This window comes from Hermetia illucens, chromosome 6 (assembly GCF_905115235.1).
Source record: "Hermetia illucens chromosome 6, iHerIll2.2.curated.20191125, whole genome shotgun sequence".
In the NCBI taxonomy this organism is placed as follows: Eukaryota; Metazoa; Arthropoda; class Insecta; order Diptera; family Stratiomyidae; genus Hermetia; species Hermetia illucens.
The window spans coordinates 26,187,715-26,205,382 of record NC_051854.1 but is presented as its reverse complement, the minus strand read 5'-3'; the positions used below and the strand labels follow the sequence as shown (position 1 = coordinate 26,205,382).

Below are 17,668 nucleotides of genomic sequence, written 5' to 3'. Positions count from 1 at the left end.
GATTATGCATTCTGGGTTCCAATCCTAGATCTAGACTTTCTTGTGTAAATATGTTTTCATGTTCATTACTCGCTTTTCGACGTTTTGTCAAGCTTCAGTATTCAGTATTTAATTGTAGAGCAAAGGACGGATAGAACACTCTTTTAAAAGTTGCAAAATACAGTATCTTGAATTATCAAGGCGCTAAATCCTTGCCGTAGCAATAGTTTGAATTATAGGACCTGTACCTGTCAGAAGACGATGGCTCAATTTCTCCGAAAATAACCCTTTATGAACAATGTTTGGTCAACTTCTTGCAAAAAATCTGTTTGTTACTCAATAATTTCCTACTACCGACATACTTTTCAATGTATTCACAACTTTCAAATTTCGTGTTTTCAATTTTTCGCATTAATGTCACTTTTCTTTCTCACAGCTTCATTAGCTACGATGGTTTCCTCAAGTTTTCCCAAATGTCTTTCACTGCTGTCGCAGAAAGAAGGGTTATAAAATTCTTATTTTCGATGATCAAAGTGATTGATGCTTCTGCCTTGACAGCAGGATTGATAGCGAGGGAGATGAGACATGCCAAAATACTTTACCTATATGAGATCATGGGATTTTCTTAACTAGCCTGCGAAATGGAAACTAGATGAGGGCGAATTGAATTATGAGTTCGTCTGGAAGACATCTATGTAAGCAACAATAGTCCTGGTAACTTTTGCTATATACAATGTCAAAGGTACCTTGTTTCGTCCCTTGTCGTTTAGTCGCAATAGCATACCTTTCGGTATTCTCTTGGTTTCGCGTGCATCCAAGCGCACAGCAAAGACTATTACTTCTGCTTTACAAATGTGCATTCCCAAAAAAGGTGGCATTCGATCATCACATATTCTAATATTACTTTGGCAATGGCGGTAATGTTTATGCAACGGTTCCAATTTATCATCTACTTTTTCTACGCGGCCTTAATGACATTAAAGACTCTAAAATGGTAAATTTTCTCTTCGGCCAACAAAAGGATCCTTGCTTTTTGTGTTGGTAGGCCAGACGAGCTTGCGGGAAACATTGGACACAAAATGAGTGACTGAAACGTGGAGTTTTGGAAGTATGGAAGCCAAAGATTGTAGTTAGTCGAGACAAGATCATTTTCTCTAACTTTGAGTTGGAATTGGAAAATTCTTTGGTTGGGAATCAAGAAGATACGGTTGGCTCATGATCCATAAAAAAAGCCATCTGATGGCAAAAGCACATTGTTTCGTTGACTAAACCATCGTTATCAGTGAACTTACTACAACTCCCTCCTGTTGTGAACACTATGAGACCCCCTACATCAACCTGTTTGTATAGTTCCGACGTACTAGAGTGCTATCCATTTCAAAGACGTCCTTTTCTCTTAAATAATCCTGTATTTAACAGTCTTTCTATCGTTCTTTTAACCCTGGTTTTCGCATTAAACCATCGCTTGATTTTTTAACTCTTTAGCGTTATGGTACTGGCGACGATCATCATTGATTTCTCAAATCATGGTTCTGTATAGATTTTCTATTATTTATGAAGTGCTCCTAGACCTCCTAGCGTACGCGCAAATTCCAGATTTGACGTGGCACTAATCACGAATGGTGCCGCGTAGAGAACATGCACACTATTTGAATAATACCCATAAGTTATCAGTCCTCCATAACATGTGAAACCATATTGAGGCCAGAACATGGTCAATATTTGGTCAATTCTGTGGCCTTTTATCAGATACGGTCTCGTAATTAAGATAAGGTAAAACAAATCTCAATGTGGGTCATTTGCATTTCAATTTTTTTAAAGTTAAGATTATCTAGGCTGATATAAAAAAAGCTTCGCATTGACAGTCCAAACACATTAACTAATTATTATTGTCACGATTTGCAAGAAGTGCTCCTCTATTTTTCATAGCGCCATTTCTACGGGGTATTTGTAATGAACTAGACATGATTTTCGGCGTTGCCAAGACCGAGTTTACGTTAATTAATTACGATGGCTATCAGCCAATTTCGCATGACAATTTGTTGCCATATTGGGTATGCTGCTGAGCGGCATGATAAGACGACCATTCAGGTACCGTGGTCTACAAAGATCGCCTTGACTTAAAAAGATAGTTATTCTGGATTGGTCTTCACATCATTCAGGCAAGAACCCAATAGAAATTATGAAGGCGATCATGATTCTAGAGATTTGTGATGATTATTGCGATTATAATAACATTGAAGAGTTAAGAAATACAATTGAAGGTCATGGAAGGAAATTGGCCGTAAAACTCTCTAAATTCTGGGTCAATTAAATATTCAAGAAAACGATAACTAGGAATAAATCAATCCGATGAATCAATACGTTTCATGCTTTCCCCATACACAGGTCTTTTATTTTGTATAAAAACAAAAAGTGCCTAATCGCACATTTTCGCCATTGATCGCACAAGCTACAGATGCTCTCCCAGAATAAGAATTCTTGTTTGTAGACGACACTAACCCCGAACCCAATGTTCAATTTCTCGTGCGTGGTGATTTCCTGCTGTTAAAGTTCCTACACCATCGACAAAGATGGGGAGTAAGGCGGTATGAACAATTCCTAGGTAAGAGCTGTGATTATCTGATCGCATTTCAGCAGTTCCTGGTATACCATCCATGCTGGCCCAACCAGATGTACAGCAGTGCCTTCCAGTCGGATTGGATCTTGCCGCAGATGTGGAGGGTTGTACATATTGGAAGAGTATGCTCCTTCGTATCCAATAGCAAAAAGATAGGTAGATATTTCACACGGTTCAATGCATAAAATCTTGACTAATTTTTAGGTGTAGTAGAGCTACCAACAAAATGACACCCCAATCTGCATATTTAAAATAAAAACGCATTCGGGTAAAATTTTCCCAAAAACATTTATTCAATTTTACATGGAGTAAGATTGATTTTGTTTTTGGGTTTATAGCTATAGATGAGCTGGGCTTTGGAACTATGATCCTGTACGGAGGCTACACAAATTTGAGTAATAAAAAAAGGCAGGTTTTCATCACATTTCTGCAGACTCACCACTGCAGAAATTATAATGCAATCCGTTTTAAAGAATTGTTCATGGAGCTGCCAGATAATCTGGAAAACACAAGCGATACAGTGTTAATAATGGACAAGCTACTCTTCATAACATAGATCGTCAACAGTTACGGAGAAAATAGATGAACTCAGGTTTGACGTCAAGGATTTCTTTACTCTCCGCAACCAAATCCGGCAATATTACCGAGAAATGTCAAACTTCAACCCGACTTCGTGAACTGGTTGATGGATATGATGATTATGCTGCCCAAAGCGGTTGTAAACACTCTTCTACTTCAATATAAAATTACTTCGGATTTATCTGCTTACGTAGAATCTTCCCCCATCCTTACCCAGGGGTAAAAAGCTGGTATAACAATTTATAGCTTTACTTTTTTGTTTTAACTGAAAGAAAAAGCAACCTAGAGTTATCGATTGGTGTGTGAAGTTTATAATGAACATGTTTCATCGCAGCAAATGTGCGAGTACTAGTTTCGACGCTTTGTAAATGGTGATTTTAACGTTGAAGTCAAGGAACATCCTGGAAAAAGTTTGAATGCACCAAATTGGAAGGGCTATTTGATGAAGATTCGTACCAAACTCAAGAAGAACTTGCGAATCATTAGTAGTGGCCCAACCAGTCATTTCCCTATGTTTGAAAGCATTGGAATGATCCAAAAGCAAGGAAATTGGGTACGATACGGACTGAAACCGAGAGAAGTGAAAAAGCATTTCTTCACATATGAACAGCTGCTTCGACGGAAAAAAAGAAAGGGCTTTTGCATGCCATTGTCACTGGTGATGAAAAGTGAATTCGGTACGACAACGCCAAGCGAAGAAAATCATATGGTTACTCCGGACAGGCATCAGTATTGACGGCAAAGCAAATTCAAGGATTGAAGCTTATGTTCTGCATTTGATAGGATCAGAAGGGCGTCTTGTACTATAAGCTTCTCCATTCGAACGAAACCATCGAGTGTTATCAAGAACAATGAACTTGAATCGAGTGTTCAAGATAAAACGTCCAGAATATTCCAAAAGACATGACATGGTGATTTTTCAACATGATAATGTTTGGTCACATGCTGGAAAACCCGTCAAGGAAACATTGGAAGCATTCAACTAGTGTAACCCCATCCACTCTATACAGCCCAGACATTCCTCCTTCGGATTAACACTATTTCTGATTAATGATGCATGGCCTGCCGGACCAACACTTTCGTTCTTACCAGGAAACCAAAAACTGAGTCAATACGTGGATTATATTAAAAACCGAAGAAACCTTTTCAGACGGACTTCGTTTGCACCCAAAAGATGGGAAAAAGTAGTGACTAACGATGGGCATTATTTTGAATAATCGCATTGCAACCATTTTTTCACAATGGAGGTACGACTCCATTTACGTGACGCTACCTTCAGCACAACTGCTGCGACGCGGCATGCCTATATTGCATTAGTGCGGCAGCCAACTGCAAACAACTGCATATCTGTTACAAATCAAAACTGGAAAGTCGTGGCAGTCACCTGAATTTATTATATAGAAATGACACGGGCATTGCCAAATATTCTCTGCCTCGGCCGAGTCGCGCCGCTTGGCTGAATGTCGCTCAAATTTGTATTGCTGACTTCAAAACCATATAAAGATATTTTGACAAGTAGTGTAGTTTGTAGTCGCATTGCGTTGCGTAGCGTAGATGGGGTCGCACCTTAAAGGTTCACAGTTTTACGAAAAAGTGTGGAAGTGGATCAATATCTAATGAATTTTGAATAATTTTTATTGATTTGAGGACTTTCTCCCTCTCTCTTCCTCCTTGACCCCGCAAAACTTTTATAGGGACATCCTCTGAAATAATGGTCTGAGAATGTCAAGGACGGGAGGGAACCTCAGGGTCCGCGCCTCATTGACAATCTGAGGCAGAAGAAACCATGATCGGGATTGTGATTGATCGTGGATCTTCCCTCTCGATCGCGGCACTCGGGTCTGGGGACTCACGGCTCCACGCGCGTGGTCGAGTCGTTTTTTTTATTTTCCAGTGTTAGCTCGCGTTCTGGTTTCCATCGTTAGGCCGTCGCGAATTCCTTCGTTTGTTGTCTATTTTGAAATCCGGTACGGACCCACGCATCAGTATAGATACTTTAATTTTGTATTAATGACATGTGATGGATCAAAGCGCTCAAATGACCTCCCCACATTCCTGAGCCTGGCTAGCACAAAGGCGTGCAAGAGCGCGTCGACCGGGCACCTTGATGGAGCTTCAGTCTTTGCCGGCTGAACTTCACGATCAATTTCGCCAACCTTTTAGGTTTCTGAGATAGCTCTTCCCTCTAGGTCGTTCTCGGCCAACTAGGATGATCGTTTGATCCTCCTATTACCATAAGTTCATTACAACCGGCATCTCACCGTCGATTAAATTGCTTCATCAGTAGGTCTAACTCACGGGAGTTTACATTCCATCATCAGAAAGGAGCTTGGATTCTCGAAGATCTCAGCACGATAAGTTCTTCGATTTCTTTCACCTGATCAAAAAAAAATGTCACTTGGAAAATTCGCCAGAGGTTATTGGCTTGTTATGCTGGAAAAGGAGAAGGTTTTCTCAATCGTATAGTCAATTGTGATAAGACATGGGTTCACCATTACACGCCTGAATCAAAAGAGACTGTTGTTTGAAGGAAATTCTTGGAGTTCAAAGATTCAATCTCGATGAAGAGGTTGAACTCTTTATGCACGATTGGCTAACCACTCAGTCTCCAACTTTTTTGACAACGGAATCAGGGAATTTCCAGAACGATGAGGAAAATGTGTTTCAATGCAAAGAAACTATGTAGAAAATTGATTGTTTTGAAACTATTTAATACTTAATCCCATTAAAAAAAAATCCCGTGTACCAGGTGTACAAGCTTAAATCCGCTGTTTTTTTTTTCAAGAAAAACATGTTTTTTTTATAGGAACCAAAGAAAACGATTCAAAATGCTGGCCCTTGCTATCCACACATTTTTTCACCTTTCGGGTAATTTATGGATACCATGTCAATAAAATTGTTGATCTTTCGAGGCAAAGCACGCCATGAAGCCATTTTCAGACGTTTGCGTAAAAATCGGAGTGCTTTGCAGCGAGCGAGTGGCCTATCGATGAAAACAGGTGATAGTCGAATGGGGCCAGCTCTGGTGAATAAGAGGTGTGGGGTAGTAGGTCCCAGTTGAGCGTTTCTAAGTAGTTTCGAACTTTTTTCGACGTGTGCAACGGAGTATTATCATGGAAGAAAATCGGCTTTTCATGTCTTTGTTGATATTCCGGTCGTTTTTCATTCAGAGCACGATGCAATTTGATGAGTTGTTGGTGATAACGGTAGACATCGACAGTTTCACCAGGTTTCAACAGTTCAGTAGACAACGCACAGTATCGTCTTCCATTCGAAGCGGTTTGGTCTTGCAGAAGATGTCAGTGGTTGGCCAGCATCAACCCACGATTTTTTTGTATAGGATTCTCAAAATAAATAAATTTTTTGTTGCCAGTCACAATCCGATGCAAAAACATCTTTTCTTGTGTCTGGTTAGCAAGATTTCGCATGTGTTTTGACGCCGCTCATCTGCCTATGGTTCAATTCATGCGGCACCCACTTGCCGATCTTTTGAAACTGCACGTAGATGCATGGAAACGGCTTGTTTAGAGACACCTAATTGCTTGGCGAGCATTTGCTGCGTTTGAGTATCGTCCTCGTCCAAAAGAGCCTCCAATTTTGTGGTTCTTAACTTTCCCGGGCCGATTTTCACGCTCCTTGTCATTCAGATCGAAATCGCCATCTTTGAACTGACGGAACCAGTCTCGGCACATTGTTTCCGATAGAGCATTGTCGCCGTAGGTCTCCACAAGCATTCGATGCAATTCAGCGGCTGATTTCTTCAAATTGAAGCAAAAAAGCAGGGCCTCCTGCAAATACTTCTTTCCGGGAACAAAACTGTACATGATTATTGAAGAGAAAAAATATGTTTTTGTATGAAATTGTTGATGATAAGCACTGACAATTGTTGACAAATGTCGAACTAAAAAAAATATGACGTGCTCATAGCAGCTTGATACACTCACTGAAGCCATCTGTGAGCAAACAGCGGATCTAAGCTTGTACACCTGGCATACTTGACTGACCCTCCTGATGATAATATATATTCCGAAAAAAGTCGGTCGTATGGGTAGCTCCTGATAATAAGGTCACACTGTGAGATTCTTACTTTTCATTTCATCATTCTTAAACGTATGTAAACGTAATTTTCTTGTACAGAAATACATTGATTATCCACGACCGAAACATATAGATGATATCCCTGAATTAAGTACAAAGTCATCATGATTTGATAATCCCAGCATTACTTCCGTAATCAAGTTGTTTCGCCAATGTCCACGGTGCTCTGAGTTACAGCCTTGGCTTAAACCTACCTTACACGGTCAGTTTTTCCTCAGTCCACCATAAGTTAATCTACCTGCAATCGATTGAGGCCAAGGTGATGAAAAACTGACCGTGTAGGGTAGGTCTCAGGATCGGATGTAAATCAGAATATTTCGTTGTTCGGGTTGCTATGAATCTTCTTAGTTGAAATAAAAAATTGGAGCTTCGGATTTAAATAGCACAAATCACCAACACGAGTTCATGAAGGTGCACATGTGGACTGATATAAATAAGAGCGCGTGATAGCACTACGAACAAAAGCTAAACTATTCCTCCCATTCATATAAAACAAGCTTCAGACACATTTCTGTACTCATATGTATTCATTTCATCCTGTCCACTTCATGAAATTAATCCTTTTCCAACCGTCCATAAACCCAACAAAAATCCCTAACTTTTACTAAATCCCCACTAACTTTAACTCAACCACTAACAATCCAATTCAGTTCATTCAACTCACAGATACTTTACTTTTATATCCTTTTCTATCTCTTTCCATCAGGACTAATTAAAATGGGACATGTCTTCTGCATTTATTCGTAGCCGCGGTTGTTGTCATCACCCCTTTTCGTCGCCTGTACGTCAACCTAAACTAAACACTCCTCAAATAATATTATTGCAGAAAATACCATATTAATCTTCTGAAAATTCCCTAATGGCATGTAAACACGCTGACATACATAGATATAGTATATTTCAGCTGTTGTTTGAAATAGAATTGTGTCCTTATTACGTGCGTTGGCATTCCTTGAGAGGACTCATAATTGTGTCTCACCGGTATTTTGACGATGATGAAAACGAGGGAATTTCAATTCAGAATTCGATAAAATTGGGGAAACGGTTTTAAGATCTTCGAGCGGATTTAGGCCACTGAATAAATTTATTATTTGCCGATTAGAAATGTTTGGGTTTTTTCCTATAATTTTGCATAAATATTCCGTTGCAAATTATCAAGTTCTATTGGCTAGAGATAAACGGATTCACATATGAATTCTTGAGCGTTCTCAATACTAAATGATACCATGCTTGTTCATATTACGCGATAAATCAAGGAGAAATTGATTTACATCTTATGAATAAGCTGAGCACATCCATCTATTTTTCGTAGCCACACATCAGGTGAAAAATTCTAATATTTACAGCAAAACGCTTTCATGCTCTAATCCAAATCAATAGATCAATCTAAACAAGTTAGCTTACGTCTAAAGATGGTTCTGAATATAAAGTGTAAATATTTATATTGAAAAGGTTCGCGATCTTCATGAACTTCTTCAACATAAAGCAGATTACTATGTAAAGTTAGGACCAGCAGTCTTTATGTTTTGAATTCAAAGCAAGCATTGACCGAGCAGCTGAATTCAGCACAGATTTCAGATTTATTTATTGAGCAAAGAAAAGAAATATATGTGCGGTACAAAAAGAATAATAACTTAAGGGGGTCATCCTGTGTGAAGGCCGTTTTTTTGGCTTTATTTAGAAATTTATTGTGTAGATACAAATACGAATTTTTCACCATAGATTTATCAATATCTTGAGCGTGCATAGTAATTTTTCCAGCCCGATTGCATAGTTCGGTATTGAAATACAGAGCAACTTATGCACCCATCTCCAAAAAAAGGGTCTCTCTGCTGCCACGCTAGAGGGCGCTGCGATCATCTTAAAGAAGAAAGTAAACGGCATTTTAACGTGCAGACTTAACTACAATCCGCAAACCAGGATTATTAAAAAATATTAAAACCTAAATTTTTGGTGCCGTGTTAAACTTTTTTTTGTGAATTTTGGTGTTTTTTTCACGGCTTTTCCAACGAATAAAAAAGCAACTACTGAATGAATCCCAATTATCCTAGTTTGTAGACCGTAGAAATATGTTCTGAATAAGTCGTGAAAATTTCAAAAAATTTGGTTGGATAAATTTTGCGCTATGGTGGCAGCCGATTTTCAACATGCGGTTTCGAGAAAAACGCATTTAAAAAGTAGAATGTGATTTTTAGCCATAAAACCTTAACTGACCATTAATCTGCTGTACCTAATCCATAAACCTTAGATTTCTTCAAGGAACACCTGTACAGCCTTGGCTTCAATTCTTGTCCTTTTAGCGAAGTCATTCGAACGTCATTCGGACCGATAAATACGAGCTTTATTCCGGCGATCGACATAAATTTGGCATGTGACTTATAACGTGTCTAACACTATAATTTCCAAACGACTCCGAATATCAAAAAATCACTTTACCCATATGTTCTACACTATATCTAGATACTTTTGATGCCAAAAAAAAAATTCGATTCCGCGGATCCGACACACGGGATGACCCCCCTTAAAGGCTCAAGCGTGACTAACTAAGCATGTAACGCTAATCTACGGAAATAATCGGCCTTGCCGGTTACATGTTATAAAGTGAAAAAATGCATGTCAATGTTCATTTGACATAACATGTGCTTAAACCAACACGAAACAACACAAAATAGTATTCCGTACTGGAAAACGGGAAAAAGGGAGTTTTTAGGCACCGGTGAACAGGATTGATCGACGGATTTGGAGTAAAGCGCAGTCCTTTCTCTAAGGTGGTAGCAATCTGAGAAAGGGCTACCTTTTACTCGATTTGGACCTGTGCAAGGGCAGTGATCCAAAGCGGGAGGGATGAAGAAGACTGTGGGATTGTGGGGCATGTATTGTGGAACCTAATTGGTAAAAGGAGGGACCTTCATTTAGGGAAGAAGTTAATGCTTGCAGATACCACATATTGTGCAGGCTAATTAATGTCTATTGTCCTTATCTGAACTAAGTAAAGAAAAATAATGAAAGGTGATGTACACCTGCGCGGGTATTAACTGCCGGAACATTGGACTAACGCGGTTAGCCTCTGTGAAAGTCCGGGGAGGAGCTTTGATAAAAGGAGGGGATGAAGAAGCGAGGGGAGGCGTGATGGTTGAGAGAAGAATTACTGTCCGAGAGGAGAGTCAGCCCTGACACGTAGTACCTCGGCTCGCGTAACAATGGATTGAGTTTAACGAGATTTTTTATCAGCCGTTTAGAGTGTGACAGCCACTTCAGTCTGATTCGCGACAACTTGATCATGTGCGGAATTATGAGGCAAACCCCGGAAAGGTCGTACAGGAGAGGATTTTGGTGAAATTTTAGGTTTGGCCTTCTGTATTTGGCCGTGCATTTCCTGAGTATCGTCCTTTCAAAGCGTTGGAGGGCTTCTGCTACGTTCGGTGATCTCCCATGCTGGGAAACCGTAGGTCAGGATTGGACGAATAAGAGTTTTGTATCAAAGGGTTTTAGTGGCAGGGAACAAGGTCCGGGATGGAAGGAGGTTTTTAAGGCAGCTGAAGCCTTAGAAGCATAGGCAATAGCAGATCTGACGTGAGGGTTGGATTTAAGTTTGTTGTTGAGGGAGATTCCCAGGTATTTAATGTTTGATTTCGGCTTGAGTGTGTGGTTGGCAATACGTAAATGTAGGCTTTTCCTTTCTGGCACTGTGCGCCAGTGGCACTTCCCACAGAGGTTTCTGAAGCAAATAACCTCAAACTTAAGCGAATTGACGGTAAGGGCCCACCGGTTGAAATAAACAATGACCCTATTGGTTAGGAGATTGAGAGAGAGGGAGGCTAGTGAGGACGTGAGACCACTCGCATATAGGATGGTGTCATCAGCGAAGAGGATCCCTCCTGACGCGAGAGGACCATTGTCGTTGGGCGAAAAGGGCGTGTGAAGAGCTGCCTGAGGAGCCTTGAGGAAGATGTTAAAAAGTTTGGGGCCTAGAATAGATCCCTGAGGGACTCCTGAGAACCGCACATGGCAAGTTGTGTTGGAGATGAAGTCTGCGAGGATTCTGAATAAGGAGAGGGGGCAATTGGACTGAATTAGTTTATAGAGCAATCCCTCTTTCCAAACTGAATCAAATGCCTTTTCGAGATGTAAGGCGCAGGCTACGGTGCAATACCTTTTTTTCCAGTTGATTGAGGATATGATCTTGCAGGTACTGGATTGCCTGCTCGATGGATCTGAGGTTTTCGAAGCCGAATTGATTAAGTGGAATGATAGTGGAGTAGTGTCTATTGAGGTGACTTAGTAGGATACGTTCGAAGATTTTTCCAATATTGGAAAGAAGAGAGATCCTCATATCTTTCAGATCGCCCGAGCACCCATTCTTAGGGATAGGTATGGGCTGATTCCAAGATACCGGGAAGTGGCCGTTGTTCAGGCAGTTGTTGAAGAGGATGGCGAGACGTTCACTGATGGTAGGCGCACACTCCCGCAGAACAAAGTTAGAGATGCCATCGGGGCCCGAAGATTTTTTATTGTTGCACCGGGAGATTGCAAGTTCGACTTCTTCTAGGGAGGTAAAGAAGAAGACGAACAGGCCTGTTCTGACTATATCAGCCGGGCATCTGGGAGAAAAAGGACCCTTCCAAGCTCAACCTTCTATCGCTGACAATACTGGCGACCACCGAGTTCCAGATGGGGTCCGTTGGCGATTTGGCTCTGAATAATTGGCTGAAATATGCTACGCAGGCCGATATTTTTTCCTCCGGGGAGTGACACTAGAGGTTACCTATTTTTATCGGGATTTGGTTAAAGTTAATAGAAGATTTTTTTCTTCCAGTCAATCGATTAATTATTAAGAAAACTTGTGGAGCGGGTTTAAGGGATTTGAGGAGTTTCTTGTAAGATGCATTCAGTTCGGACCGAATAGCTCCATTGATTTTGCTGGATCTGATGATGATTTTTGATGATCTCAGAGAGGAGACGGTAGTTAGCGTTATATCTGCTCCGTAACCGATGAAATAATCGTTCCCTGCGCTGCAGTAGTCTGTTTCTATCGCGGACTAAGAAAGGCATCCGTAGTTTTAATAACCAGGTTCTTTAACTGGAGCGTGTTTGTCAATTGTATGGACAAAATTTTACGTACATTGGACAGTAGCGGGATGAAGGTGGTGGCGTATGCCGACGGCTTGGTGATATTAGTATCAGGGAGGTTTCTGTCCATTATGAGCGACATCATGGAAGGAGCATTGTGAAAGGTGTGCCTGTGGGGAGCAAAAGACGCGGACTCAACATAAACCCAACCAAAGCGCAACTGATGCTATTCACCACCAAGACAAGGATACCTGAATTCCATCTACCACGGCTGAATGAACAAAGATTGGTTCTTTCCTCTAATGTAAAGTATCTGGGTGTAATCCTGGATCCTAAGCTAAATTGGAGGTTGAACATAGAACTGAGGGTTAAGAAGACCTGTATAGGCTTCTATGCCTCCAAGAAAACTTTTGCAAAGAAATGGGGTCTCCAGCCGAGGATGGTTCTCTGGATATACACCGCTGTAGTGCGTCCGATCCTAACGTACGGCTCTATTGTATGGTGGCAGGCTTTGAAGAAAAAATACAATAGAACGAAGCTTAATAGAATTCAAAGAACCGCGTGTGCAGGTGCTACGGGGGCTTTGCAGTCCTACCTGGTAGATGCTCTCAATGTACTCCTGCATCTCCTCCCCCTAGACCTCCACATTAAATATGTTGCAGCGTGCAATGCCGTCAGACTACGTGAGTCCGGATGCTGGACAGCGAAGTCCTACGGCCACAGCAACATCCTAGATGAAATACCTCGAGAAATCTGGGCATCCCCCACGAACGATGTCACACGCAAGCTGAACTTCACGAGAAACTTTGCTGTGGACCTTCCAACCAGGGCAAAGTGGAAGACCGGCGGCGTGTTGCAAGACTATGACACAGTATTCTTTACGGACGGATCAAAGATGGCCTATGGAGTCGGCGCGGGGGTTTTCGCGAATACACACGGTGTATCCAAGTCGTATGGTCTCCCAGGTTTCGCCAGTGTATTCCAGGCGGAAGTACCTGCGATATTGGAAGTCTGTCGATGGCTGGAGCGTGATTCGAGCCCCAAGCGTAACATAGCCATTCTGACCGACAGTCAAGCTGCCATCAAGACCTTGTACTCAACGACGACATCTTCCAGGCTGGTGGGGCAGTGCAGAGACGCGCTGAACCGTCAAAGTCACTCTCCTCTGGGTTCCCGGGCATAGGAACATATAGGCAAGGCTCTGCTCTTGGCAGTCCCTTGGCGAATACAGTCGGTGTTCCGCTGGCGGCTGTCGGGGGAGCTCCTGTGCCAGACGTGTGCAAATGTATTCAAGATTACGGCGGTCTGCACGGGGCACTGGCCCATAAGGGGCCCATTTCCGAAGCTGCGGAGAAGGAAGGGAAACCCTCATGCACTTCCTATGCGATTGCCCAGCTCTGGTTAGAGTCAGGCTGGGGACACTGGGTAAAAAATTCTTTGGGGACCTACCTTGTCAATTGTAGTTTCAAAGGCAGAGCTCACTTTCCGGATGTATAATATGTATCTAGCTCAACATTAGAGTGGATGCGGGATTTGTCCATTGGAGGGTCCAGCGCACTGGCTAAGTCGCGTTGGAAATCGTCCCAGTTTGTCAGATTGAAGGATTTGCATTTATGTGGATGGTGGAGTGAAGGGAGACTTTGCTGTAGATGTAGGGAGAGGCTGAGTGCACGGTGGTCCGAGTGGGTTGCTAGTGACACATGCAGATTATAAAGCCGTCTAGGAAAGAAGACCCACGGGGAAAGGATGCCACTCCCGCATTAATGATGTCCGCGCTAAGGAATGGGCCTGAGTGGAACCAATCGAAGAGCACTTCGTCGTTTTCGTTGTGAACTGAATCGCCCCAAGATACGGGCCTGGCGTTGAGGTCACCGCCGAGGATGAAGGCATCGAAACTGGTCGCGATTTCCCAGAGTTGGGCTAGAATGGGAGCGAATGAGAGCTGAATTCAGCTCATTTGAAACGAAATTCAGCGCATGTTTGACAGTGTCAGTTGGTTCATTTAGGGAGCGAGGTGATAACTACTTCACTGCAACATGTTCAAATTAATTCAATTCCTTTTTAAAGAAGAGAACTGGCATTAAACGGGGCAAAGGCTAAAGAAAAAAATAAATAATAGTATGTAAGGCTGAACTATGAGATTTTTCAATGACTAAGGTATTATCTATCTTATTATTTGTTTGGATTAGGGTTTTAGGGAAATCCCGCAAAGCCGACTGACGGGCATTGCCTATAACGACAAAGGTATTGACATTTTTAATTTACTTTAGTTATTTCACGATGTCCTTGCGGCGAATGTTTATAGCCCTGGTAAACATACATTGTAAGAAATAAGTTAACTATGACATCTTGCATATTTACTGGGGCACTCATCAGAACTTCGTAAGGATAACGCAGCATTCTGTCCTTCTGAGTCCCGACATCTTATAATAATGTTAGAATCTTCATTCAGATACCTTAGCATCCACTCTGACTGACGAAATAGTTTGCATATTTTAATATAACGTTACTAACCTATTAAACCTGAAAATAAAACAGCTAAGCATACATAAGTGATGAATCTCATTGTGATCATCTTTGTTCTTTCCAATTGCAAATCTTCTAGTGAAGCTGATTCACCCGGTCAACGTCTCGAACTCTGTATATTCGCGTAAAGCAAAAATATAATAATTCGGTATCTTGGTCGCTATAGAGCTATTTTCGTTTCTATCACTTCAAAGGCACAAAGCGGCGCCTAAAATCTTCACTTATATTCCTTTTACTTGTTGTTGGCTACCACATTCAGCCAGAATTTCGAGTTGGATCGCTACGGATTCGCTACACTCTATGAATCATTTTCCGTATAATTCGAATCCAGGCGAAGATGGAAACGTAGAGGAGCAAAAAAGAAGTTGTTTAACAACAATTCCACAACCGGAGAGTGTACGCTTAATCACCGATTCCTTTCGGGGTCGACGAGCAGCCAATGCGCTGTCTGAGTGTCTCCAAAGGAAGTTCACTATCGAAATGCCAATTCAACTATGCCAGCGGAATGGTGCCCCCGTGATAAAGGCGACGGGAATTGTCGTTCTCGGGTTTTCGATAACGTCTATAGACGGCGATAACAGCTCACTTATTGTGATAACAGCGTGGCGAATTTCACACAATCATCCCAAAATGAGTTAACTAAACCGTGTCACACACTTTTTATTGACCCGTTAATGAAATTTATGCCAACTAGTTTGCGATGTGCCGTAGATACTCCAACACTTAACTAGAAAATTGAATTTATTCTAAGCGCGCGCACTAGATACATTCATGTGTGTGCATTCGTTACTAAGATACTAGACAAAAACACTTGACCATAGATAGGAAGTTGGGGCATTTGGCGTTCTCGCGCATAGAAATTCAAGTCTCAGTAGCTTCTGGATTCTTAACCCACTAAGTACGAGTAATGGGATTTCGTCGGCTTCATTCAGTCACTAGGCACACTACCGGCAAACACGGCTTCCTTTCCCTTCACGTATAGAATCCGAAGTATCTGCTGTGAGGACAACAACCCCGGACAAGTGCTCACTGCTCAAATACACGACAAGAACTGGCAGTGGCCAAATTCAAAGTTCACATCTGTAGCCTGAATCGCCTGCAGCCACTCCATACCATATCGTCATATGCTACTTGCTCTTCATATTGCTTGCCATGACCATGCCTTCTAGTTTTCATGTTATGTGTCTTGAGACTTGTGTGCTGAGCTGTGCAAGCAGCAGAAGCATCTTTCCTGGCAGCGGCAGAAGCATCTTTTCTATGTTATGAAGCCGAGAAGCGTATGGAAAAGATAAGTTGAGATCTGAGCTATCGGAAAATGGCCAGTGGCAAAGATTAGACACGCTTTAGGGTTTTGTACTATAAACCATCACAAGATCTCGTTTATTATGAACTTTTTTCCTTAATATACTATTCGCATTCTCCTATTAACACAGATTGCTAAATACTATTGACTAAGTGCAACCGATTTAATTTTTTTTTTCCAACATTGGATTTAGATACAGACATTCCTGGTTACTCATGAAAGTGTTATTCACTCAAAATTGAAATACGATAACAACTGGGGACTCAAAGAAATGAGTCCGCAAGTAAAACCAAAATCCTATGAACATAAAAATATCCCTAGGACGGTATGAGTTCACAATTTCCTGATCCCTTACTTCTTTCCGACCCTAGTGGGCTTGTAAAAATGCATAGTCTATTTTAGATACAACATGGCTAACATAGATTGGTAGTTCCACATTAAAATTGGGGTCACTGATGCACATTTTCTTCTCTTTCTTATATTCGACTCCTTAAGGACATTCGGATTATACTGGAATCGGAAAACTTTGTTTTTGTCCCTATAAGAACTATAGAAAGACCTCTGAAATAGAGCAGTCGCGAGTGGGATTCGCACTCATTAAAAAAACATTGACCGTTTTCTCCAGCCCCAATCATACAGGACCACCGTTTAGATATTACTTTCTGGCGTTTTCAGCTTTCCTGTAATGTCCTTGATAGGTATTGCATCAGGCCACCGCGTAAATGGATCAATGATCGTGAGGCAATACTTCTGACCCTGCGAGTCTCGCAGAGGGCCTACAATATCGAGGTGTATGGTGTGGAAGCACTTTGTCAACTTAGAGAATACTCCTACTTCCTTCCGGGCATGCCTAGTGACTTTATACTTCTGGTTTGCGATGCACTCTCTCTTCACGATCGGCCAGAAATACTTCATGGAGATTAGCCAGTTCATTGTCGGAATGCCGGTGTGCGCAGGATAGTAAGATCGTGCACTGAGCGAAACACTTCCTTACGAAAAGTGGCCGGAATATATGGCCTAGGTTCCTTTTCAAAGATCTCACAACAATAGAGAAAGATGAGCCGAAGATAAAGCGCTCCTTGAACTTATATTTGGAGTCCCACTGCAACTCCGACTCTGAAAAACTGCGTCATCCTTCTGGGCTACAGCGATTACCGAAAAATCGACTGTTGCTGGGATATTGATCTTGGAAATCTGAGACAAAGCGTCAACGACTAAGTTGTCTTTACCGGGCGCATGTTGTATGTCCGATGTAAATTGGCTGATAAAAGTTAAATACCGAAGTTGGCTAGAGGACACTATGTTGCGCTTCTATCGTAAGGCAAAAGTTAGAGACTTGGTCCGGGAGCAAGGTGAAACGCAAGTACTTGATGCTTAGATGCGCGGCTAGTGAATCACAATCGTAGACGCTGTTATTCCGTTGAACAGGATTCAACCGTTTTGAAAAGAAAACCAACGGTTGCCAGCTTTGGTTCACTATCTGGTGAATAGCG

At 41.7% G+C, this 17,668-nt stretch overlaps 2 protein-coding genes across 2 annotated transcripts in view; one reads left to right on the top strand and one right to left on the bottom strand.

Annotated features, from left to right (window-relative positions):
* LOC119658765 overlaps positions 1 to 15,910 on the bottom strand; it is a 77,749-nt gene extending 61,839 nt beyond the window's left edge. The window contains exon 1 of the mRNA XM_038066463.1: positions 14,861 to 15,910. Coding sequence (XP_037922391.1) covers positions 14,861 to 14,921 — 61 coding nt within the window. The 5' untranslated portion in view covers positions 14,922 to 15,910. The remainder of the gene's footprint in view (positions 1 to 14,860) is intronic.
* Positions 1 to 17,668, top strand: part of LOC119658764 (rabankyrin-5) — a 135,147-nt gene that overhangs the window by 106,594 nt on the left and 10,885 nt on the right. The gene's annotated exons all lie outside the window — the stretch shown is intronic.